Source organism: Lepidochelys kempii, chromosome 12 (genome assembly GCF_965140265.1).
Source record: "Lepidochelys kempii isolate rLepKem1 chromosome 12, rLepKem1.hap2, whole genome shotgun sequence".
Classification (NCBI taxonomy): domain Eukaryota; kingdom Metazoa; phylum Chordata; order Testudines; family Cheloniidae; genus Lepidochelys; species Lepidochelys kempii.
In genome coordinates, this window is record NC_133267.1 from 13,443,981 (window position 1) to 13,471,537 (window position 27,557).

A 27,557-nucleotide genomic window follows, 5' to 3' on the forward strand; every position below is an offset into this window, starting at 1 on the left:
TGTTACTAAAACACTGTGAAATATGAGGGGTATAATCATCAGTAATATTCTGGAAATGGGGTTCTACCAGCATCTTACACTAATATTAAGGATGGTTAAAGTATCTACATTTAATCCAACAATGTAGGTTAAATTTTAAAAGAAATTGTAAGCCTGTCATTAAATTATCATTTCCAAGGAAATGTATCTGAGTGAATTGTGAATATAAATCAAATGAATATCTAAAACTATGGGTTAGCAGAGCTGTCAAGTTCTGCGATTAGCATAGCTGTGGTCAGCCTTAACTTTTGCTTGTTATTGCAGTGTTTTTGGTCAGCACATCTAACCACCGTAACCACAGCAAAATGTTTTAGTTGCTTTAACAGATGTAGTTTTGGTCCTTCTCATCACAACTAACTGTAAGATGTTAATGCTGAGGAGAGGAAAAAACACCACCTTTCTGTTGGCCATGTGTGCTGACACTGACCTTTCAGTTTCTACAGGGGGTCAGGGTCAAACTTAGTTCAAGAGTGCCTCCTGTTGGCTGAGTTGAAAATGTGTATTATGTGCCGGTTTGCAAGATCAGCTACCATTTGAATATATACATATTTATAACTCAGGAATTATTTCATCATTGTGTTATCGGAAGCTTAACTTTTTCTTTTTTTCTTCTCCATTCCTTTTTATAGAATCAAAGGAACCTTAAGGCCAGCCATGATGCTTTAATGGCAAACGGGAATGAACTCAGTCTGCAGCTTAAAGAACAGCGTTTAAAGTGCCTCCATCTTGAGAAAGAATTACAGTCGATGACTTTTTCAAAACAAAGGATAGAAGAGGTGAGATTCCATATGGCTCAGGCATTGATCTACATTCAAATCTAATTCTGGAAATATTTAGTGAGAGAATTATACTTTCAATTAAAAAGATTATCTAAATGTTGCTCTGCAAATCACTGCCCCTTCTCTTTTTGGTTAAGAGAAAGTATAGTATAGATTTAACTTCTGACTCCATATGTCTAGAAATTATATCTACACTTGCTGCTTGTTTTAATAGGCCATCTACATATTTGACTTCTGTTTTTCTGCATACATTTGAACTTTCATGGTGATATTGGGCTGACTTCATTTATTGGTGAAAATTTGTTTATTTTAATATAGTGAGTTCTGTTACATGTATCCGAGATATTGTACATTTCAAAATATTTCCTATGCTTGTGAGACGTGCTTAAAGTTAGAGGAGTATTCGGGTAAGCATTAGTATTTAGAAATACTTGTTCCAAAAAACAGCCATGGTACATATTTTCTTGATTAATTTTTACTGAGATTTCTTAGCACCACATTTTTGAATTACAGCAAGTTTGAACATCTACCTAAAATCTTTTAAAATGATGTTTTCACATAACAGATGACTGTCCTTTCCACCTGGAAGTTCAAATCAATCACTTTTTCTGTTCCTGAGCTCCTCTTGCCAGAAGAATAGAAGTGCCACAGTCACCATTGATCCAGGCTTAGGGCCCGATCCTTCAGTCCATTCCTTATTCCCTTAGTAGGTCCATTGACTATGTGCAGGAGAAGGGGTTTGCAGGATCATATTCAGGTTCCTCCATTGTATATTTTGCTACATTTAGTCATGCCTAAAGGTTGGCTCATTGTGAATTTATTGTTACATTGACAAAGCTTAAGCTTAAAGAAACTCATCCCATATAATGAGTTTAACCTCTAAATAGTTATAATATACTTGGGAAAGTTCTTAATTTTTTTAAATGTTTAGTGGCTTTAAAATTCTTATCTCCCTTCAATAGACATTTTGAAAGCAAGCAGTCAATAATATCTGTTTTTGTTTGGCTGGTTCAAAACAAAATTAACTAAACAGAAGCCACTAACTAGCTAACACCATTCCTAGAACAGTACTAAGATCATCACGATTTGTTAGTGCCAAAAACAAATCTTTTTGACATAAACCACAATGTAATTAGATGCTGTTATTAAACACAGACCAGACTTGTTAATTTCATCTCCATAAACATGAAAAAAGTAATTGTTGTCCAAGTGGAGATACATTGGTGGAAGAAAAATATTATTTTTATGCTTCTAAGAGACTATTACACACAATGCTGAATTAAAAAATTAAAAGCATGTTTGACAGTTTCTACAGATCTTTGCTAATCCCCTTTATAACTTGTTTTTATTTTCTCCTGTTCTGTGCATTACATGTAGTTTTCTTCTTCATTTTAGCTGCAGGATAGAATTAATGACCTAGAAAAGGAGAGGGATCTTTTAAAGGAAAATTATGATAAACTATATAACAGGTAAATTACAAATGATTTTTTTAATGTCACTTGACTCTTTTTCTTGTTTCCTAGCTCCTCTTTTCATATATATATATATATACACACACACACACACACTTAACTGTTTCTCACTCCAGTTCCTAGGGATTCTCTTATCCATAAGCGTACATAGAAACTTATGCTGCCATGCCTGTGTTGCATCTATTTTGTTGACAAAGAAAGGGCTTGAGCCTCCAGGACTGTCAATCCAGTGCTCTTCCGGTATTAAACTCATGTAAAAAAAAAATCCGTTAAGGAACAGACAGTAGTATAGGTTGCATAATTTTGACCATCAAGCAAGATGTTCAGGAGTAGGTGTGAATTTACATTAGAAACAGTGTAAGTGGCTGCTTTTTGAATGATAAGGAATCCATGTATCTCTGGACGTAGGATTCTGCAGATTAAATTTATTTTCTTGGATAATAATTTCTTGATTTACTCCTCCCATCCCTGCAGTAGAGGTGAAGTGAGGCTAATGTTTGTGACAGTTTTAGTGACATTTTCTAATTGTGTTTATTTTAATAGCAATTGTTTCCTTTGTGCTGGTTCTACTTGAAGCTTATGTGAAGGCTCTTGGAGATAATAGCCTGTGTAAATCCTGTCAGCAGTGTTTAAAATCACATAAATAAAACATTAAAATGCTAAATCTTCTGAACATGAAGGTTGATAAGGTGCAACTCAGTCTCTAATGCAGAATAGAAAATTGAAATAATTAGTCAATTTGCAAAAGTTTAATGAGAAAAAAGTGATGTAGAAATAAACTTTTCATGTATTGAAGGCAACAGTCTTTCTTCTAATAGAAGGAGAACATGACCTTTTCTGTCCAGGTAGAACAATTAAAATAATAAGGGACATAGTGTAAAGTTAATTAGTTTCCTGGGGAAGTAGCCAGAATGCTAGAAGTCTTTTTCTCTTCCCTCCCTCCACACCCCCCCCAAAAATAAATAAATGATTTTTGAACTTGTATTTTGCAGTTTGTCAACTTGGCAACTCTTAGAGGACCTCTGGGAAGTAAATACAATAACATCTGATATTATTTGCTGAGTTGTTATATTTGTTACCTTCATGCTAAGAAACAAACAAAAATGTAAATAGGTGAAAGCTGAGAACCAATTGCTTTTAAGGATTGTTTTAAGACTAAGTGGGTAATGACAGCTCTCTATGTGAAGAAGCTTTATATATAGAAAGAATGGTTTTGTCAGTTGTCTGTTGCTGAGGTTCGATCTTGTGGATTCCTTTGGCTTTTAAATGGTGAATTAATATTTCTTATTACGCCATAATTCCTCCTGTTCAATAATGCAAAGAAATAACTTTTGGTAAAGCAACAGCTTGTAATCTTGTTTTGAAGTTATCTCTTGGCTTTCAAGATTAAGTGGGGCAACTAAAAAGAATAGATCTTTAAAATAAACTGATAAATTAAAACTTTACTTAACCAGATCCCAGTAAACTGAAACCCCCGGTTAACTGCCACATGGTTATTCCTCCCTCCCTCAGATAACCCCTCTGTTCATCCATAACTTCATTTATCCAATTCATTCCACTGTCCCTTTAAATATAAAAGATTATATTGTAGAGAAAAAGCCAGTGAAGACAGGTAAATTTCCAGTGCCAATAAACTGGAAGCAAACTGGTTGTGCTATACCTTTGGTTCTGTAGTTCCAATGTTGTTACACATATGGATTGCCCCTATATCTACTGTTGTTGCTAGCAGTGGACATACCAGTGACCACAGATGCCAAAGGGTTGATATCATGATGTAGGAGCTAGAAAATAACAGGGTCAAACTCTGCATTCCTTACCTATGCCTTATTCACAGAAACATTCTTTGAAGTCAGTGGGAGTTTTGCTGAAGCCAGGAGTGCAGGCTTTGGCCTCAAGACTTTACAGAGAGCAAGTATAAGTTTTAGAGAGGCAACATGGTGAGGTAATATCTTTTAGTGGACCAACTTCTGTTGGTGAGAGAGACAAGCTTTCAAGCTTCTGAAGAAGAGCTCTCCGTAAACTTGAAAACTTAGAAGTTGATCCAATAAAAGATATTACCTTGCCCACCTTCTCTCTCTAATATCCTGGGATCAACATAGCTACCACAACACTGCTTACACAAGTATGAGTTTGTCAGTGAAGTCTTATTATTTAGGCAACATCCAAGAAAATGAGTTGCATGAATAACAGGGTTGTATGGATTGTTTTCATAGGCTCTTGTAATGCAGATCTGGTCATGCACACAATCCATGCAAAGGAAATGGTTTCAGATGTGGCTTACCATTTATAGTTACCCAGATGGCTCCAAGTGTGGTGGAATATAATAATTTCAAAAGAAATCCCACATAAATTCAAATGGAATGTAACCCTAAATTTAGAGGAGAAGATAGCTATGGACTGAATTCAGACTAATTTATACATATTAACATTCGCGTTCTGTGGGCTTGGAAAGGACTGGCTTCTAAATTTGTTCTTAATTTAAATAATCCAAATTCTGATATTATTGGCAGAACAACTATTGGTGACCTTTGTGCTGGTATGAAGGGCACTGGAGCATAGCATTTTTGACAACTGAAATAATGTGGACCTGTATTTTGTTATGTAGCAATTAAACAGCTGTAGTAATAGTGAATATAGATGGAAACCTACGTAGCAGCATACTCACAAAAACTTGCAGTTTCTTCTTTTTCTTCTTCTGCTTCTTTGGATAAGTGAAGATTAAGGACATATGACTTTTTTTGTTTAAGATTTAACTAGTTATAATTTATGTCAAAGTAATCCCTTCTTCATATTAGTCAGTCAGTCAAAACATGAATAATGTAAGTCTACATGTTTCCCAAAATTGCTGGTACCATGGATTCAAGGAAACCTCTCCAAAACAATAGTAATGGAGGGAGAAGTACACATTATTACTTATTTATATTACCATATCACTTAAGAGGCCCTAACCAAAATCAGTACTCCACTGTAAAAGGCACTCTGCAAACACAGAATCAGACAGTCCCTGTCCTGAAGTGTTTCCTATCTAAATAGACCAGACAGACTAATGGTGGGAGCAGAATCAGAGGCACAGAGAGGTGGAAGTGACTTATTCAGAATCACAAAGCAGCTTAGTGTCAGAACTGGAAATAGAGCTCAAGTCTTCTGACTGCCCACTAACCCAGTGTTTCTCAGCCTTTTTGATACCAGGGACTAGCTTTCTGCTTTCCTAAACTTTGTCAGGGAAATCTCAGGGACCAGAAAGGAGGCTGCCATGGACTGGCCCGGTCCATGGACCAGTAGTTGAGAAACACTGAATAACTAGGCCACACTGCCTCTCAAATTCATTTCTTTGTAGAATATGTTAATAGCATTGAAAATTAACAAATGGTGAACATTTAACTTGTTGCATTCAGGGAAAACATGAGATGTTCCCTAATATCTTGGAATTATTTTAGTCAGCTAAAAAGTAGGGTCAAGATTTCGTGTTACGATAGTTCTTACTTCAATTCCTTATACAAATTCTAATCCTGATTCATTAGATGTAAATTCACTTTTACTCTGTCACAGCCAATCTATTGAGACATCCAATTTCCATTTCTATTTAGGTGTGGAAAGCAGAGCTGTGTGGGTTTGGGAATTTTTTGGTTGTAGTTTTTGTTACATATCGCCATGGAAAAACATACCTATTCCAGTTGAAATTTGTTTCTTCAGATCAGATTCATGAGGAGTTAAAGTACAGTTTCAGATTATTCACAAAAATGCAGAACATTTTTTGCAATTTACACTTTGGTGAATAAGCTGGTTTATGATTGGCTGGAGCCCAGGAGAACATTTGTAAGTCAATGAGTGCATTGTTAAATAATGATGTGAACAGCACAAAGTAGCATTCATCTTGTTAACTATACAAAAACACATTGCATTTATCTTTACATATTCTATCCTAACTGTGAATCATTTCATACGTTTACTCTTGGTTCAAACTTAATAATTTTTTGTGATGGTTTCAGAAATTCTAATTCTGTGTCCCATCCCTGTTGCCTGTTGGTTTTTGGTATAGAACCAAATAATGTGTTACGACAAAAATAGTTATTATTATCCCCTAGACTTTTTTTTTAATAGGACACAAGACTCCTTTGTGTAAATGCCTCTTAATCAGTATCAGAATAATTTTACAGTATGAGAACTGTTGTCACTTTATAGTCAATATTTCTTTGAACAGGCAACAGGGCTTTAGACTCTATACTTCACAGATGTTAAAAGAGATCAGGTGGGTAATCACAGGTCTCTGCATTAAGAGGGTTTGTTTGTGGAAAGAATGGTTTTGTCAGTTGTCTGTTGCTGAGGTTTGGAGTTGTGGATTCCCCTGGAATATGCATCTGAATTCCTTTTCTAGTCCCACAAATGCTGCACACTGCCAACTTTTCTGACTTTGGAGCTCTAAATTAAGGCCAGTTCCTTTGCTCATCCCACAAACTCTTTCATGTTCTTTAACCGCAGCCTGAGAAAGGCGCCTTGGTTTCAACAGCAGCAGACCAGCATATGTTTCCTTAATTCCTAAAACATGATGACAGTAGTCTCTGTGCCACTAAAAGCTTTTTTCTTTATTATTTTTGTCGAAGTTGATTTTTAAAAGTTCTTCACATGCCACATGTTTTATTGCAGTGCCTTCAGTGTGAGCCATGAACAGCAATGGAAGTTAAAGGAACAGCAACTGAAATTACAAATTGTTCAACTTGAGACTGCCTTAAAGTCTGACTTAGCAGACAAAAGTGAAATCCTTGACAGAATGAAACTAGAAAGAGGTATATTTATAAAATAGCAGTCTTTTTCTCAGTGTGCTGCATGTGCAAGATTCTTCTGCCTTTCTAGTTCTAGCCCAGTATGCATGTCGTAGAAAAGTTCAGTTCCTATAACTGGTGATTATGGGCCACACTTCAAGGCCTTGATTGAGCAAGGTGCTAAAACACGACTAACGTTTAATCACATACATAATCCCATTAGGCATGTGCTTAAGGGGAAGCTATATCCACTGGGATTTTAAAATTGCATTAACGCTTTCACTCTAAGCCTGCTTTTACTCAGGCTTCCTATTCACTGTCATCCTTCACTGTGATAACTTCTCTCTGACAAGAGGGCGTATCTGACATTCCCTCCCAAAATATGACCCTCTGTTATTCAGACTCCATGCACTATATTATGTTGTGTGTATACCATACAATCATTTGGAGATTGTACAGTTGTCTCTGTTTCACCTTTCATGTGGCCAGCTATTTTTTAAACTTCTCTATATACATTAATTTTTGTTCATAGCTGGGTACAAATCCAGTTACCACACTATTTTTTTATTCTGATTTTCTGATCACTTTATCCAGTTAGCCTTTTTCCTGTGAAGCAGGACATCATCTGATCGTTTAAGGTTGTGAGTAGATCCAGTGACTTCAAAGTTAAGCAGGTGTTTAAGTGCTTTGTTGGATTGGGCCCAAAGAATTTGCAGCTTAGTTGATACCAGAATGGATAAAATACCTTAAGATAAAGGTTACAAAACATTGATTCATGTGTGTCTTTAGTCTATAAACTAAGTGTTGGGAATCAGGGCTTTCTGATCAAACAGTCTAAGGCAAGAGTACAGTGTGGTTGTCGAAGCATGAAAGTGTATTGGTTAAGAAAAGTGTGATGGCTCAGTGATGAACTGCATATGTGATATCTCTGCAAGTGTCTCCTGTGGGCACTTATTCCAAGTAAGAGGATTCCACCTGCACTCTTCCCAGAATTGAACCCCATTGTTCACCATCCCACTTTGGACTGGATCATCACTAAGGTCGACAAGAGATCGGTCTTATCTCACGAGATGGTAAGCAATTTCCTCAAAGGCCTTGGGAGAGTTTTTCCTCAGATGAGAGATCCAGTCTCACCCTGATCCATGTCTTATCAAAGTTGATGGGTCCGCCCTTCGAGCCACTAGCAACATGTTCGCTGTTACACCTCTCTTGGAAGGTTGCATTTCTGGTGGCCATCACATCATCCAGATGAGTATCAGAGATCCTGGCCTTCACTGCGGAGACCCATATACAGTTTTCTTTAAAGATAAGGTTCCGCTACACCCACATCCAAAATTTCTCCCCAAAATGGTGTCCCAGTTCCACTACAACTGACTGATTTTTCTCCCAGTTTTTTACCCTAAGCTGCATGTGCACAGGGAAGAGCAGTGCCTACACTTCTTGGATGTTAGGTGGGCCATGGCTTTTTACATTGAAGGGACAAAACCATTTTGCAAGTCGCCTCAACTATTTGTAGAAATAGTGGAAAGGATGAAAGGCCTCTCCATCTCTGCACATAGGATCTCGTCTTGGACCACGTCATGTATCCGAGCATGCTACGACCTGGTGGGGGTTCTGTCAGAGCTGGGCAGCTGGAGAGCAGCAGCTGCTGGCTGGGAGCCCAGCTCTGAAGGCAGAGCCACCACCAGCAGCAGCAGCGCAGAAAAAGGATGACATGGTATGGTATTGCCACCCTTACTTCTGCACTGTAAGGGTGGCAATATCATGACACCCCCTAAAATAACCCTTTGACCCCCCTGCAACTCCCTTTTGGGTCAGGACCCCCAATTTGAGAAACACTGGTCTCCCCCATAAAATCTGTGTAGTGTAGCGTAAAAGCACACAAAAGACCAGATCTCATAGGGGGAGACCAGATTTCACGCTCTGTAATGCGTTTTTTATGGCTAATACAAATGAAAAAGCTTCATGGTTAATGTTGGGGGGGGATGTTTTATGTGGTGGTGGGAAGAAAGCAAGAAAATAGTAAACAAAAGAGGCACTCATTGCTCTTGGGAGACTATAGTTTAGTTTATTCATAGGAGCGGATTGTGCATAATGATATTTGCTGCTTCTCCAAGTGATTTCACATTTCCATTCCATTTAAGGTGTGTGAATGCCCAGTGCACTATCATCAGAGATTTTTCCCTTAGCAGTACCCATCCGGCTGGCGCCTGCACCTTCTGCTGTCTCACGCTGTTCTTGTATAAAGGGCAGAACTGACCCCAATCCCCCTCAGTTTCTTATCACCCTTGACTGTTGTCAGAGTATTCTACCTTGCTACTGGAAATGTTTCCCTTTCTTATTATTGTATATAGTTGGTACTTGTCTAATAGCTTTAGTCTTAGTTTAGCTTTTACTAGTAGGTTTCATTTTGCTGGCTTACTTAGTATACTCTTCAGTTCCCGCCATGTGGGTACTGGTGTCTGGTACTGAGGCATGCCTTGGTCCCCGAGCTTTAAGCCTTGTGATGGATGCAAGAAACCGATATCAGTCAGTGACCTGCACTCCAGGTGCTTGAAGTGCCTAGGAGAACCTCACATTATGGACAGTGCCAAATCTGGAGGGACTTTAAGCCCAGAACTAAAAAGGACAAGGAGGTTAGGCTAAAGCACTTTTTTGTGGAGCAACCCTGGGCCCACCCTTGGAGCCCCCCTCTTTGGTGCATGAACTGAGCACATCTGCTTTGGTTAGGAGCACTCTCCCTGTCTTGGCTGAGTCTCAACACCAATCTCCTTCTCTGGTACTAAAGAAAAGGCACCAGGAGACTGCATCGAAGGATTTGGCGATGAAGAAATCAAGGTCTCCGGATCCAAAGTCCAGCAAACAAGCCGAGATAAAGAGTAGAGTATGTTCAAATCCAAGGCACTCTCTGTTGCAAATAGCCCCTCAGGTGAGGTCCAGTGCCAATACCAGCCACTGAGACCGACTTCGTGGCACCAGCTGGTTCAGTAGTGCTGCCATCTTTGACTCAGTAGCAAGAGACTATACCGGGGTCAACAATGCCTGAGGTGTATGCTGCGGCATGTCATCTACTGAGTCTCTTGGTACCAGCTTCACCAGCAGTTCATGAAACATCTCACCCAGTACCAATGGACACTTGTATAGATTTGCCAACTACCAGCATTCAGCACCCAGTTCCGAGGGCACCTTTGGGCAATCTAATACACCCTCATATGTGATGATATCAAGAGGCAAATCACCTATGATTTCTCCGATGCTGTCCTCTCTGGCACCAAAAGGTGCTGCACTTCATTGGTCAAATGAATCTGGTTCCGAGTCAGAAGCTGCCTTGTATGTGTGTCAGCCACATCACGTTAGCCATCGCTCCTCTCTGAGGGGTTTTCACCCCTGGTATCCAGTGGAAGCTCCGCATTGGCCTGCCATTAGAGAACTTTAGGCTGTAAGAAATTGGGTTTTGGGACCATACCACTGGCCATATTGGAACCCTGGGGGGTTCCAGCTGCCTCCAGATCGTCTTTGCATCCTCCCTGCTCTACATGTTACAGTAGTTATCACAATCCTTCCTGTCGAGAGCCACAAGAAGCCACTCCTGGTACCAGGCTCAGTACTGAAGGTGAACAATCTGCTGCAATTTACTGCAAAATCAAAAGATGCAAAGAAGCTTGATCCGCATTGCTAATCCCCAAGAATTACTGGAGGGTTATTTCTCCCTCTGGGACAATGTTTTAAAATTTATGGACAAGTTGCCAGAGAAGGCCAGGCAAGAGTTTCTAGCTGTGGTGGATGAGGGAAAGATGGTGGCCAGGACCTTTCTTCAAGCTTCTTTGGGTGCTGCAGATTTTGCTGCTTGAGCCGTGGCATCAGCCATTATAATACGTAGATATTCATGGCTATCGATCTTCTTCAGGAGGTCCAACGAACCATTCAGCATCTCCTTTTTGAGGGACTAATGCTTTTTCACAGCATATTGATGATAGGCTTCATAGCCTTTTAATTATGGTGGAATTGGGATACACCCTTCAGTTTATTTCTGCCCCTCTTCTCTGTCCCTTTTCAGGGACCACTCTCATGAAGGAATTCTCCTTCAGGAGGTACAATTTCCCCTTCTGTTGGGAGCCATAGAAGAAGTTTCTCCTTTTCACAGAAGAAAGGGGTTTTATTCTTGCTACTTCCTAATCTAAAAAGTAAAGGAGATTTCAGATCAATACTAGAACTGAAGGAGCTCAACAGATATCTAAAGAAAATAAAGTTTTGCATGGTCACTCTGGCTTCCATGATCCCCTCCCTGGGTTCTGGCAACTAGTAGGTTGCCATCAACTTAAAGGAGGCACAATTCCATGTAGCAATACATCAAAGCCACAGGAAATACGTCAGTTTTATGGTCAACTGATCCCACTACCAGTTTGCAGTCCGCCATTTGGCCTCTCTGCAGCTCAGTGTGTTTTTACACAGCATGTGGCTGTGTTCCTGAGGAAATTAGGAGCTCTAGTGTGCTGTATCTGGATGACTGGCTGGTGAGAGGCTGATTCAAGAGCCAGGTACTGTCCAGCATGGCCATGATCCAATCTACCTTTGGCATGCTAGGATTGCTGATCAGTAAAGAAGAGTCAATCCTCTCGTGTTCAGAGAATAGAGTTTATAGGATCAGTTTTTGATTCTGTGGAAGCAAGGACATTCCTCCCACAAACTGGATTCTAGATGATGCTGGCCATTCATTACAGCTGAAGACCTATCTTTAGTGAGGCGGAGTGGCCTCCCTCTGTCGCAGACAGTGAGGAATCACTCCCCATCTCCTGGTGGACCCGCCCCTTGGACCGGAAGCAGAGGGGAGGAACAGGCTGTATAAAAGGGTGGGCCTGCAGCTTAGTTGAGGGAGAGACAGTGAAGGAGTCGGATGCTGCTGCTACCTTGCTGCTAGCCCTGAGCCAGGGACTGAGCTGTGTCAACCCCTGTCTCTGGAATAACACCCCGAGGAGCAGCTGTCTTGCAAATATCTGGAGGAGCTACTGCCCAACAAGTATCTGGAGGTGCTGCCGCTCAGCGAGTAATCCAAGGAGCTGCTGGAACTGCTGGCTGCCTAGGAGCCCAAGGGCCCGTGAGCAACGAAGCCCTACGACCAGGTAGGGTAGGAAGTAGCCCAGGGAAACCAGACATTAGTCCAGTTGTGTTTGCTGAAGTCATGGTTTCAGCAGGATCCCCACTGACCCAGTGGTGCTATTCCCCGCCACTGCTAAGGCCCTGGGATGAGACCCAGTGGAGTATGATGGGCCTAGGTCCCCATCCTGGGGTTGCAGCCTCCCCAACTTAGGCTGGATGGCCTGCGTTCATTTGTCTGCCCTAGCCGGGGACTTAGGCCTATTTGCTATCTGCATAGCCAGGGAGCTGGGCCACAGACTGCCTCTGTTCTGCCCCACCCAGGGGGCTGAGCTTGGCACTGTTTGCTGCCTACCCCAGCCAGAGGGCTGGCTACAGACTCCTTACTGACTTATATTGCTAATCCTCAGTTGATCAGCCCTCAGCCATTAGGTGGTGTAGCAAAACACAGTGGCCTCCCTCTGACACAGACAGAGAGGAACTCCAAGCCACATCACTATCCTACTGCAACAGTTCAGAATTCCTTCGGCCTCCTGGGACATATGGGGACATATACTTACATGGATTGACATGACAGGCTTCATCTTAGGAAGCTGCAGTGCTGGCTGAGCTTTGTGTACTCCCCAAATTATCATTCACTGCATATGGTGGTTTGAGTACCCATATACATGGTATCTTAGCCTCTTTTCACTAATGGATAGACCTATCCAATGTATGTGTAGGTGTTCCATTTGCTTCCTCTTAACTGACTTTGACTTTATTTATAGACTCCTCTGCTCATAGATTGCGGGACCCACCTGGAATCTTTGCAGACTCAAAGACTATGATCAGGTGGAAGATTTAGTTCTCCATACAAATATAAGATAACTGAGAGCCATTTGTGTAGTTTGTGACACTTTCTTTCCCCATATCAAAGGAAGGGATTTACTAGTATTTACGGACAATACAGCAGCCATGTTCTATGTGAACAGACAGAAAGGGGCCAGATGGACCCTTCTTTGCCAAGAAGCAATGCTGCTCTGGAACTTTTTGTATCAACTCAGTCCATCTCAAAGCCTCACACCTTCCGGCTGTACAGAACAGTCCAGCAGACCCAACTGAGTAGGTCTTTCACAAGTACAAACAAGTGGATTCTGCCCAGATACAGTCAGGTTCATTTTCTAACTGTGGGGAATTCCCCATATTGACCTGTTCTCAATCTGCATCGACAGGAACTGTCATCAGTTTTATTCACGAGCAGGTCTCTCAAAGACTCATATACTTTAAGGTCCGAGGGGATCATCATGATCATCTCCTCTGACCTCCTGCCCATTGCAGGCCACAGAACCTCACCCACTCACTTCTGTAATAGACCCCCTAACCTCTGGCTGAGTTACTGAAGTCCTCAAATCATGTTTTAAAGACTTCAAGTTACAGAGAATTCATCTGCTCATAAGGATGCTTTCCTGTTGCTCTGGAAAGATAATCTCATGAATGCATATCCTTCAATTCCTCTCCTACTCAGAATGTTAAAAATCAAGCAGGTCTATGCTTGAGTGATGCTTATAGTATTGACATGGCCTTACCAGCATTGGTTTTGTACTCTGCTAAGCCTCTCAGCTAGGGCTCTGTTGACACTACTCCTAGACCCAGAACTGATCTCACATGACTATAGTTTCCTTCTCCATACCAGCCTAGAGGCCCTTCACCTTACAGCCTGGATGCTCCATGGTTAACAGCTCAGGAGGAGATCTGTTCAAAACATCCTTTTGAATAATAGGAAGCCTTTTACTAGGAACTCTTATCCATCGAAATTGAAGAGAGTCTCCATCTGGTCTCAGCAAAAAGAGGTTTCCCCAGTCCGGGCTTCAATACAATATGAGCTGAACTTTTTGTTATACCTGAAACAACAAGCTCTTGCCATTAGTTCCATCAGTGTTCACCTAGCAGCTATCTCAGGTTTCCACCCTCCAAGTGATGATTGCTCTCTCTTCTATAATCCCATGTCAATTGTGTTTTTGAAGGGTCTGGACCAAATAAGATCTTCTACCTGGGGATATATTTTCCCTTTGGTACTTAAAACTAGTGTTAGCAAAATTAATGAGCCCTCCCTTTGAACTGCTGGCCACCTGTTCATTGCCCCATTCTCAATGAAGATAGCCTTTTTGATGGCAATTACCTTGGCTAGGAGAGTAGGTGAATTGAGAGCTATGGTATCTGTCCCACCATATACAATCTTCTGTAATGACAAGATATACTTTTGCCTTCATCCAGTTTCTGGCCAAAGTGGTTTCTCACTTCACATCAATCAGGCAATATATTTACTAACTTTCTTCCCTAAGCTTCATGCTCAAAAAGGTGAGGAGAAACTCCACGCTCTGGATGTTGGGAAAGTGTTAGCATTCTACTTGGACAGGACTACATTGTTTAGATTGTCCTCACACTATTTGCGGCACTTGTGGACAGGATGAAGGGTCTTCCAGTCTCATCTCAGAGACTCTCATCATGGATTGCCTCCAGGATATGTTTGTGCTATAGAACATGGTGAATATAACTCCACCAAACAAGTGGCTAGTCCATTTAACCAGGTCACACACAGCCTTTGCAGCCTTTCTAGCTGAAGTGCTTCTTCTGGACATTTGTAAAGCTTGAACTCCTGTTTTTTGAAGTGTGTTGCACATGTCCATTCCATGACCCGCCCTTCTTGGAGTCTGTCTGGGAAGAAGGAACTGAGTACAGTCAGGGCAGCTTTGCCCTTTATATCATTGTACAAGCATGAGACAGCAGAGAGCAAGTGCACCAACCTGACGGATATTAATAAGGGGAAAATCTCGGATACTAGTGCACTGGATGTGCACATACCTGAAGTGGAATGGACATGTGCAACACATCTCAAAGAACAACAGTTACAGAACAGTTATTAACCATTTTTTTCATTTTTCCTCTCCACCGCCACTTTCAATTTAACACTGATGGGTTGGCATGAAGAGTTCAGTGTATTCATTTAGAGAAAATACAGACTTAATTTTTATTCAAAGTACAGATGAGTTTCAGATTTTGTGAATATGTGGGGAGGAATATTTAAAAGCTATCTAATGTTTAAATTAACTACAGGTTTAATGGCCAGCTTATTTAAATTCTTTCTATTTTTAACAGGAATGCATAGATCAGCACAGATGCTAGCTGCCGCTTCCCGCAGCTCCCATTGGCCAGGAACGGCGAACCGCGGCCACTGGGAGCTGTGGGGAGCCGTGCCTGCCGATGGTCAGCATAAACAAAATGTCTCACGGCCCGCCAGCAATTACCCTGGTGGGCCGCGTGATGAAGGTTTCCGACCCCTGGATCAGCACAATGTGTGTAGTGATTACAGCTGAGGATATTTGCACAAAGGGGCTTTGAAAATTGTTTGTTTTGCCAAAATATTCTCCTACATGCTGGCAAATAATTCTGTGTTAGAAGGACATATTTTTTAAAAAGTAAAATATTGCTACTTTTGAATACAAGACTGTTGTGATTGGCAGAAGCTGCTGATTATTGCTAATTTAGAAGTAAGGAGTGGGTCTGAGAAATGCCTTAAGTTTGTTCCATGAAATTCTGTTCAGATTTCAGTGAGAGAAACTTTTTTCATAAATTCATAGATTCCAAGACCAGAATGGACCATTCTGATTATCTAGACTGACCTCCTGTATAACACAGACAACAGAACTTCCCCCAAATAATTCCTAGAGCATATCTTTTGCAAATCACCTCTTCCTTTCTGTTACTTGCATTGTTCAGGAAAATTTTGTCAGCCTGACAAAGTAATAACAGAACATTAACATTCTAATGTAAGGGTGGGCTCCTACTGGTACTGAAGTAATCATACCACACACACTGCACAAGTAATCCATGGAGTAGACAGTCTCTCCAGGAGGGTGGGAGAGAGCTGGGCTGGGCATTCTCCCAACAACCCTCCCTTCACCCCCAGAACACGGTCTCAGTGGCCCAGTCCCCTCCTTTGGGAGCACCATATGGAATATTTCTTAACTCGAGTGCTTGACTTTTCAACCTAAAGGACATCAATTTAACTTCATTTGCTTGTATGTAATTAGTATATAAGGGCTTGAAAAGTCCTCTCACCCACTTCCATGAGGTGGATCTTTCCTGACCACGTACTACCCACAAGTTTAAGCTTTTGCATAAGAAAGATAGGTTTCAGAGTAACAGCCGAGTTAGTCTGTATTCGCAAAAAGAAGAGGAGAGTGTTTCTATAGCACTTAGAGTTGTGAAGATAACCCTCTAAGAAGTAACCCAAGTGTAAATTGGTGCAATGATGTCTTCTTGAGTCTAGAGAGACTGCTCGTGTCGCAGCTTGTGTTAGGGGGAAGGAGGCCTAGTTGCTGCTGCTGTTGCTATTAGTGCAGCCACCACCACAGGATTTGTGTGCCTGGGGAGGAGTATTTGCTGACCCCCCCCCCCCCCGCCCCACACACACACACTCCATGTTTTCTCCATGGTTGTAGAGAATTAAACCATTGCTAGTGGTTCTGTATTGCAATTGAAAATGAGTGTTTTGTACTGGGAGAGAGTATGTTTGCCCATTATGATTTTTGGGTTGAAAGGCATATCAGTTGAGATGGCTGTATACAGGAAAGTTGATTTAGCTGATGAGTTCCCTTAATTTTAGTGATTGTGTCATATAAATACAGAAAAAAAAATTAGTTTAATGCCAGTATTTGAAACCTTCAGAACTAGGATCTCTGGTATCTGCTGAGTTTAGTCCTCAGAATTAAAAAGCAACTCTGTAAATATAGATAAGCTATGGAGCATGTCTTGAGGTCAACAGAAAAGGTCTTAGCACTAAGAGGCTGTCAGAGACTATTTTCTTGAAAGGAGAAGGATATACTCTCAACTAAATGTGTAGTGTTTTATCCAATCAACTCCTGTTAGTACAAATGGGAATTGCAAAAGCTAATGCTTGCACATCAAGTTGACTGTATCTCCAACCAAGAAAATTAATGTATAATATTACAGCAATTGGTGAGGGAATATAATTTTGGGACCCTCAGTAGATAGTCACGGGAGGAGGAATACACATTATAGAAAACATTGCAATAAACCAAAGAAAGTGGTAGACATTTTCTACATCTGTATTTGGAAAAGGCTTAAATGTAGGACTGGTCTATATTAGAAAAGTTGCACTGGTAGAACTAAATTGATTTTAAATCATTTGGCCTAATCCTGAAGTTTCTATACTTCATCCTTACTGATGCAAAATTCCTATTAAAGCTTGCTAGCTATTGATACAGATTTAATTGCATGTTAGTGGATAATTTGGGGAAATCTTTACACCCCATGCCAGATGAGTTAATGGTTGACTAAGAATATCACACAAAAATAGTTGAAAATACTTAGTGTGATGATGATCAAGGTTTCCCTGTATTTCAATATGCTTCTTTTTAAATGTAGATTTTTTTTTAATGCATTGAGTTGAGCTTTAATATCAGTAAGAACAACCCTCCCAATATTAGTTCCAACTACCAGGTCAAGAAAACCTATGTTCAACCTCATTTTTCAACTAGCTAAGACCATATGACTTGCTACGTATAAGGAATGGGGGACAAATATTTAAAAATGCATTTATTATATAGAGGTAGATTTGAAAATCAGTATCACAACTTTTTGAGTTATATTGGATTAAATGGAGTATGGTGTTTGTTTTTTGTTTAATAAGACCAAAATGAGAAGCTGACCCAAGAGAACAAAGAACTGCAATTGCGTTATCTGGAACACAAGCAACAGCTAGATGAACTGAAAAATCACATGAAGTTTTTCACCAAGGTAAACTTTTTTCTGTTTAGAAAATGACCAAAAAAAGCTTTCTATGTTTTATGCATATGGCAAGTACTCTTAAAAGCAAAACCAAAAGAATGCAGAAGTATGATGGAGTTTATTTATTTATGATATCAGGCAAAGTGTCATGTTTAGTGAGAATGCACCATGTTATTCTGAATGTATCTCTCCATTATTCATTCACATCTGATAACACCTTTTATTGACTATTTCTGTTTCAGGAGAGTGATACTGAAATGGCAGAACTCAGTGAAGCTCTCATGCTTATAAAGGTAACTTATACAGAAATTGATCACGTTTTGGTCTGTCCCACTCTACTTTTTAACTCTGTGATGACTTTTGCATGTTCTCTACACAATGCCTCAGCCTTCAAGAGGTGAATCGTTTGTGCATCTTTTAGTAGCTAGTGCTTCTTGTTCGTACATGTGCATATGTCACTCTCCTGTGACAGGAAAGCAGAAGGGAGAGAGGAAAAGACGGCAGGATGAAATTTATTTAGGTTATGTACATATTTCATAATAACACCAAAAGTGAATTAGGCCAGGTCGGTAGACAATTGCTTTCAAAACTTTACCTTTTTTTTTTTTTTTCAGTGAAAAGGGTTGCTCTTTGTTTGTTTATTTATTACTTTACCCTGTCACAGTGCTGATCAAAAACAACTTTTCGCTCACTAATTTTGAAGGCAATGGAAGTATACTCCAAACTAAAATGTTAAGCTCTGAAAGCACGATAAAAAGATGCTTTCTGGTTCCTGAACACCTGTTCCTGCTTATTTATAAAAGAACCAGAAAAATCCTTTTTTTCTCTTGCACATCGTTTGTAATTCTGTTGTTTACAGCAAGACTGAAATGAAGTGAATGTTTCCTGTGTTCAGGCGAATCCTTTTTATTTATTTTTTTTCTTTTAAAAGATTCACATATGATCCATCTTGGACTCTTAAAGATAAATACCATTTCTAAAATCAAAAGATCCACAAACAAACAAATCACTATTCTAAACTTTTTTTTAAAAGACTGGAATAGAAAAAGTATTAATATCCCACTAGTATTGTAAACCGTAGTGTCAGTGGCTGAGGCAATGTAAAGGATTATGATCTTGGGTGAAAAAGCCAATGAGGTCTTCCAACTAAAACTCTTTCTATGCATATAGATTTCCTTTATTTAAAATAAAAAAAAAGGGGGAGAAGAGTCACTTGACCTGGACTTTAGGGGTCATACCAGTTTTTTTTTAAAAAAGCATAGAAAGCACCACAAGAATAATAACTCTGTATTAACTAATACGTGATTCAGCCCCCATAATAAAGATGCTTCACATAAGCCATATTTGAGAATATATTCCAACTCATGTCTCCTCACCAGCCTGCCTAATAGCCCATATATATGTGTTGAATAAAAGAGGTGATAAATATACCTCTGCATGAGCGTGCCCTCACAATAGAAAAGCAATCCTCTCAGATGTCATTAATCCTGAAGAGTAAAACAGGGAATTAAAAAGAAAGCTAAACAAAGTAAATAATAACATAATTAGAGTTGTATCTACAATACAATATTTTTCAGTGTTTTCCATGAGACACCCATACGGTCTGTTTTGCTGAACTTAACAGGACTCTGTATTTTCATTAGTCTGAATATTTTGGATGAGCCTGTAATAATGCAGAATTGACAAACAGCACTTAATCTGATTAAATTTACACTGATGACGTCATCATCTTCAAAACTGTAATAATCCAAATGCTATAAAATCAAAGTAGCAAATTACATTGGGATTAGCTGATTGATTGATTGATTTGAATTTTTGGGTTTTATACTGGGCCCCATAACAGTAGTATATGAGCACCTTCCATGTAAAATCAGTAGCACTGGCCAAGTCCTTAAGTAGTTTAAAGAATCTCTCACGCTTGTTGCTTTTTGGGTACAAAACACTCATGGGGTGGGTTTTTAAAAGATTTTTAGTAACTTTCTCTTTTGGTAAGGGTTTAGGTGTAGAGGGAGGTATCAGTGCTGGGAGTGACCTTCTTATGATGGATGATACTTATGTCATAATAAGATCATGACATCCAAGAATCGGATTTCTCATACTACAAAAAATCAGAAACCAATTTTGGAGAAGCAGGTTTAGACAAAAATTTTAAAAAATGGATGCCGAACATTAGCATCCTAAATTTGTATTTAGGCACTTACGAAAGTTGTCTTGATTTTCAAAAGTGCCAAGCATCCAGAAGCTTTAATGTGCTTTGGATGTCCAGTACAGATGAAGGAGCTGCACAAGGCCAGGGAAACTGTCATATGTAGCTGCCCAGGGTCCCTGTACTGCCAGGAGATCCATATGGATGCACTTCTTTTAAAGTTAATAACAGCTCTGTGCTGATGCAGGATCTAATTTAAGAATTAGATCCTAAATAAGGATTTAGGAGATGAACTTTAGACACTAATATTTTTTAAGATCTTGCCTTAATTTCTAGTCAGTTGCATTAATGGATTGGATCTTTTCAACTTGGCAAAAGTCTTCAGATCCTTTGTATCAAGTCTTTTCAATTGCTTTGTTTCCACGGTATGCATCTGATGAAGTGAGCTGTAGCTCACGAAAGCTCGTGCTCAAATAAATTGGTTAGTCTCTAAGGTGCCACAAGTACTCCTTTTCTTTTTGCAAAGACAGACTAACACGGCTGTTACTCTGAAATTTGTTAAAACTGTACAGCTTTGGGCCATGTAAAGGACAATTGTAAACTTGTGGCTTATTTGTGGCTTTTCCATGTGTGTGTGTGTGTGTGTATGGCTGATTCTTCACGTTACCAAAATATTTACAGAATTTTGGAAAGACTGTATGTTATCTTTCAATTCTTACTGCTAAGTCATCAAGTCATTGTCGTTAATGATACCTAAAGTAAATCTGTAGAAATTTATTACTTTCAGTTGATGAATAGAGATTTGATTTCTTCTAGGTATCTTGTGTGATGTCACTGGTTCCACATAGACAATGAAATATAGGATAGTGCAAAGTCCTGAGAGGTGCTGAACTAACTTTTTTCCCAGGCACTGGCAGGGGGCACTTGGAAACTCACAGAATTAGTCCTATAATAGTTTATTTTGTTGCCAGAATAAGACTGAATATCCTGTGTCTTAGTGTCTTGTTCACAGTAGATTAAACCATGCAAGCAAACACCAAATTGTACTGCAGAATTGTTCTCCAATAATAAAATATAAACTTTTTCTTGTAGGTTCGCAAACAGCGGAAGAATGGGGACCTTACCTTTTTAGAGAAAATAGAAGATGACGTCCACAAAGACATGGAATATGCCATGCGGGAACTTCAAATAACACATGCAGAAACAGTGCAAGAACTTGAAAAGACACGGAATATGTTAATTGTGCAGCATAAAATTAACAAAGATTATCAGGTACTAAACTGTTCACAGTGGAAAATAACCTATAACAAAATACTAATATTAGCAGCACCTTAATTTTTTTCACTATCACGAAATCTTAATTAATGGTTAAGACTTGTGAATTGAGGAAGTTTTCAGCATAAAGAACTAAATATTGATATATTTGAGGTCATTGGGAGATTTCCCATTGTGATAAACATTGGCTATAAGGGTGAAATTCAGAGGGATGGGAGTGGATGAAATCCACATTCCATAGCCAGGGACAGCGTAGCCTGTTTGCATCTGCAATGTTCGGTTTAGTCCACAGGATCCACATAGTTGTAAGCTTCCTCTGCTTGCGCATTCCTTGAATACAAGCCTATTTGTGACTATATGTGAGTTCTGATTTGAAGTATACAGGCAAAGCAAAGCTTCTGGCCCAGTCAGCTACTCTGTTCACGCCTCCTCTGGCAAACTCATCTCTGCTATGGAACTGCAGACCTTGTTCATGTAATGGATGTCATTCTAAACCCATAAAAATTTGAAATCTAATCACTATTGTTAAAAATGAGGCTTGACTACACAGAGCAGTATTAAAGCACATTAGGGAACCTGTACAGCACACCATCAGGGTTCACACAAACCATTTAATACGCAACATATTTGTGCTTTAGAAATCAACCCCCATGGGATGCATTACCCCTCGGTGTAGACCAGGCCTGAGTCTATTTCTGTTGGAATTAGAATAGGTTGTTGTGTTAATTAATCGGAAATGGTTGCTATTTTTGCATAGTCTCAAAATATGGGTTCAATCTTGAATTTAAATGATTTTTTTCTGTTAGTCATCATTGTAACTCCATGGTTTGTGCCAAAGAAATGGTGACTACTCTAAAACTGTGGCATAATGTATACAAAAGTGGTAACAGCTCTTCCCCTACCAATCTGGGCTGACTAGAGGTGATCTAGAAGCATTAGAATGAGTGCACTTAAAAAGTCAGTGTTTGCCAGTCTGTAGTTACTACAGTACCACAATCTCTGCTCTCCTAAGCAATAGGGAGATACTATTCTTATTGCAGATACTTGGAACAATAAATGTTGATTTTTTTTTAAATTGATACTAATTGACCTAATCTATATTCCATTATTAGTCCCCTGAGTTGTCCAGTTTTCCCCAAAATTAATTCTTCAATTTCAACAGTTGACGTCTGTCCTTGTACATAATTTAGAATATTTCTGTCAATAATATTATATTGTTTAACTCTTCCAAAAAAAGGAAATGAGACCTTTTCCCCCACATATGATAAATTATCAGAATATACTATCTTTACTAATATTCTTTCAGACTGAAGTTGAAGCAGTAACGCAGAAGATGGAGGGTTTACAGCAAGATTATGAGTTAAAACTTGAACAGTATGTCCATCTTCTTGACATTAGGGCTGCACGCATCCGAAAATTAGAAGGTACATTTTTAATCCAGTTTTTGATCCTATTTGATATCGCTAATCTGCCAAAAATTATTAGGATTTAAACATTTATTGTTTTTAAATTTGTTAGTAATCTGAATATCATCCTCATAGGATCTTTCTGTTCCTAAAACTAGAAGGCAACATCTAGCTTTGGGATCCACTAGCACGGATCCATCCCTTTGTCCATATAGTGTCTCATTGACTTCAAAGTTGAAAATAAAACCAGCAGCCAAAGAAGCAAAACCCTGTAAAAAGTAGCTGTCTATGAAGCAGCTATTCCAGAATAAGGGTAGAACTAGTTTGTGATGTGTATTATACTGTATATTGAAAATGTATCAACCTCTTACAATGGTGAGTGCCCCTAAAAACCAGAAATCACTGCCTAATATACCTGCAAGATACTACAGTATAATAATGAATTTAACCCCTTCCTCCATATAGATATCATAATATGTAGTACAGCAGTCCTTCTTAAACACTTGCAATTCTATAAAATAACTAAATAATGCAACTACAGTATTTGCAGTATTCACCACAAAAAGTATAGTGTTGTACTGCAAATATTGGTGTCACTTTATGCATAATTGGCAAAATTGGAAAGGTTTTCAGAGCAACCAGTTCACATGTTTGCCTCAAAAGAGAGATCTCAAGTATGAGAAAATGTTATACAGTAGAAGCTCAGAGTTACAAACACCTTGGGAACGGAGGTTGTTCATAATTCTGAAATGTTCCTAACTCTTAACGAAACATTATGATATTTTCAAAAGTTTACAACTGAACATTGACTTAATACAGCTTAGAAATGTTACTATGTTATGTAGAAGAAAAATGCTGCTGACCCTTTATATTTTTTTTAGTAGTTTACGTTTAACACAGTACTCTACTTTATTTGCTTTTTTTTTTTCCTTCATCTTGTCTCTGCTGCTGCATGATTGTATACCTCCAGTTTCAAATGAGGTGTGTGGTTGACTAGTCAGTTCATAACTCTGGTGTTTGCAACTTGGAGGTTCCACTGTACATAAGTAATTAACATCTCTGGTTTGTCTTACATTAGAAACAGTAATACTCCAGCATTTTTATCTTATTGCTAAAATATTAAATTAGATGCAATTGTTTTTTTCGTTTTTCTATTTTCAAGTTTACATTTGAAATCGCTATTATTTCCTAATATTTAACCTTCTTTTAATTCTTCAAAACTCATTTTATTCTTTCCATTAATTCACAAATTATTGCTGAGTTGAATGAAGCCAGCTTTGTTTTTCTTTTTCATTTAAAATATGATTTTACATGTAAAAATAAAAAAGCAATAACTAACAAGGACTAATACGATTCATAGACACTAAGGTCAGAAGGGACCATTATGATCATCTAGTCCGACCTCCTGCACAACGCAGGCCACAGAATCTCACCCACCCACTCCTGCAATAAACCTCTCACCTATGTCTGAGCTATTGGAGTCCTCAAATCGTGGTTTAAAGACTTCAAGGAGCAGAGAATCCTCCAGCAAGTGACCCATGCCCCATGCTACAGAGGAAGGCAAAAATCCTCCAGGGCCTCTTCCACTCTGCCCTGAAAATAAGCATTTTAATAATGGCTCAATGTGCTGGAAATCACTTTAGATAAGCTATTACCAGCAGGACAGTGGGGTGGGAATAGGTATTGTTTCATATTCTCTGTGTATATATAAAGCCTGCTGCAGTTTCCACGATATGCATCTGAAGAAGTGAGCTGTAGCTCACGAAAGCTTATGCTCTAATAAATTGGTTAGTCTCTAAGGTGCCACAAGTCCTCCTTTTCAATTCTTTTTATGTGCTATAAAAGTGTATCCTATTTATGAAGAATATTATGGTGACTTGGGCCCTGGTTTTATTATTTTCTCTTTCAACAAAAAAAAAAAACTTATTTTGTATACTTACTTACTTTTGTATATTTCAACTGCAAAAATGCCTTCAACTGCAAAATTTCATCACACCTGAATGCAGTGGGTCTTTGGTCAGTAAGAAAAAGGGGATGAGGCTCTTTTACGGGTCCCAAATGTATTTGATTAGAAGGGAGGAGAAAGGGAGATGGACTTACCTGAACAGAGCCAAGGTGGGAACAGGAAGATGGCAGACTAGTAGGGTGAAGGCATTGACCCACTATATGCCTCAGTGGGAGATATTTATACCCTATGCATTCTATAGAGAACTTTCTCTGTCATTAATCCTCGACCAGCTCTGCAAACATATGTAGCTTAACTCTCTGATGTGTTTTTTAACCTAGGGCTCCCTTTTTAAAAAAAGATGTTTCATTTTAACGCTTCTTTCTCATAACTGCCTTGCAATTGATTATTAACCCCAGTGCGCTGAAAGTATGGTGTAAAACCAGTGTATTTACATTGACTTCAGTGGAGTTATTCCTGATTTTTACGAGCGTGACTTATATGAGCACCAGGCCCCATATATAAAACTTGTGAATCATTTAATACCTAGAAGCAATTATACAGATTAGGAGCACTGAAATGTTTTGAAAAAAAGAATAACATTTTTTAACATTATTGAATTACCCTTTATTTTCTCTGTATTCAGTCATTTAATCGAGTTCTGTTGCAGCATTTGTTGATGACAAGAAAAAGATTTTCATGTTTAGCTCAATTTCATGTTATTTGTTGTAGCTCAACTAAAGGATATTGCCTATGGTACCAAACAGTACAAATTCAGACCAGAAATCCTGCCAGAGGATCCAGTAGATGAATTTGATGAAAGTGTCCACTTAGAAAGAGGAGAAAATCTGTTCGAAATTCACATCAGCAAAGTGATATTTTCTACAGAAGCTGTGCGTGCTTTTGGTGACCAGGAACCTGCAACTTTCTGTACATATGCATTTTATGACTTTGAACTACAGACAACCCCAGTAGTTCGTGATCTTCATCCATCCTATAACTTCACTTCACAGTATCTTGTGCGCGTGGATGACTTCTTTTTGCAATACATACAGAAAAGCACTATCACACTTGAGGTTCATCATGCCTTTGGCACAGATTACGAAACAGCTGCAGCATGTCAGCTGAGGTTCCATGAAATCTTGGAAAATAATGGCAGGATCTATAATACAGCAATTTTAGTTGGTAAGTAACATTTCAAAGTGTATTATGTGTGATATTTTAACTGACAGTTATAACCGTACATATTTGTACAGCACAGAATTCATGTTTTACAACTTTAAAAAAAGAAATATTGTATATACAAGACCAAATTCTGCTCTGGGATGTGAATGTATGTTTCACATTTGTCAGTTAGCAGTTGTGGGCAGGTCCTGACGGGAACAATTTTGCCCATAATGGAATGAACACTCAGGATGTGTGTACCAGTGATAACAATGTAGTGGTGTCTGACTATGACATATATTAGAGGAGACAATGTGAATAAATTAAACTAGCAAAGATGGACTATCAAGTCTGGAAATAATGTGTTGATTCTTTCGATTCTGCTTTCCTAGGGCTTCTGATTTTAGGTTTTAACAGACAAAACACCCCAAGTAAAAAAAAAAGAAAGACTGGAAAAATATAACACTGGAAATGGTTACTTGTATCTAAAGACATGAAGCAGTAATTTAGATTATGGGAATGTGACTTCTAAAGAACACTACATGTTCCACATTAATTTGTCTCTGTAGACCCCGCTTTTGCACACTAAAGGTTCCCTAGTGTGCTTTAACATAGCGCTGTTTGAAACATACGATGCTGAAGCACACTAGGGAACATTTCATAAGCAGTAAGATTGCTCATTACAATATATACAAATAGAAAGCCCTGAAAACCCCCAATTTTTGGACAGCTACATAAAACTCAAAAATTGTTAAAAGTAAATTCTGAAAAGTAAATTAATAAACTCCAAAAAACAGAAGTCCTCACTGTACCTCACCTGTGAAGGGTATTTATGAATTAATGTGCTTGTACCCATGTGAAAAAAATCCAGGACTAATACTAACTTTTTATTATAGAGAAATATGGGCAAAAATAATAGTAAGCAGAACAATAAATTATAGAATTATACTACTATAGTACTATTTAAATCCTTTTAGGTATCTAAAGTAGTGTATGTAATAGATATCAAAAACTATGCAACGTTGACAGCTTTTCATTGTACCATAAGCATTTAAATATAACCTTTAATCATTAGACTTTTATACAGTTAAAGTTATATAAAGATTTTTTCCATACCCAAAGATTACTATTGGTTTTGGGTGAAATATTGGCACCACTGAGGTCCGTTACAAAACTCCCATTATTTCAGTGGCGCCAGAATCTCACCCATTGTATTTTGTCCTGTTTCTTATATTTTAAAATTTGCTTTCACATGCATATAGTAGAGGCTCCTCAAATTGGAGGAGTTGCCTACCTTGTTTTGCGTCAAAACTTGTTACTTCATTGAGGATAGGCTTTCACCCAGGGTCTTCAGATTGTTTCACCTATACATACATTATACCTTTACATGTCAGTGTTGCTTTCCTATTTTCCACTGCCCCAGCCTACACTGCACATGTATTAGTACTGAATGCAATTTAAAAGCAAAATACTGCTAAACATCAGTGCTTTATAGCTAACCAAATTGTCATTTTAAGTAAACCGTTTCCTTGGTCAGTAGAGAAAGGAAAGTGGTTGTAGTTCAGATCAGTCAATTGGAGTTCACCATATAATACTAGAGTAATGAGCCATCAAAGAGATATAGATGTTTGTTCTGGTTATTTATTACATAATGTCGATATTTACGTTTGAACATTTCAGGAATGGG

The 27,557-nt window shown here is 38.8% G+C and overlaps 1 protein-coding gene across 13 annotated transcripts in view; it reads left to right on the forward strand.

Moving 5' to 3' along the window:
• The window catches only part of RPGRIP1L (RPGRIP1 like), a 142,070-nt gene that overhangs the window by 36,983 nt on the left and 77,530 nt on the right, over window positions 1-27,557 (forward strand). For 10 of the 13 annotated variants that reach the window (XM_073307595.1, XM_073307597.1, XM_073307594.1 and 7 more), the window contains 8 exons: window positions 669-815; window positions 2,214-2,287; window positions 6,935-7,074; window positions 17,837-17,943; window positions 18,177-18,227; window positions 21,173-21,352; window positions 22,662-22,779; window positions 25,439-25,891. In XM_073307595.1, coding sequence (XP_073163696.1) covers window positions 669-815; window positions 2,214-2,287; window positions 6,935-7,074; window positions 17,837-17,943; window positions 18,177-18,227; window positions 21,173-21,352; window positions 22,662-22,779; window positions 25,439-25,891 — 1,270 coding nt within the window. Of the gene's footprint in view, window positions 1-668; window positions 816-2,195; window positions 2,288-6,934; window positions 7,075-17,836; window positions 17,944-18,176; window positions 18,228-21,172; window positions 21,353-22,661; window positions 22,780-25,438; window positions 25,892-27,557 lie in introns of those variants that run through there. The other 3 variants (XM_073307604.1, XM_073307607.1, XM_073307606.1) reach the window with 3 other exon arrangements.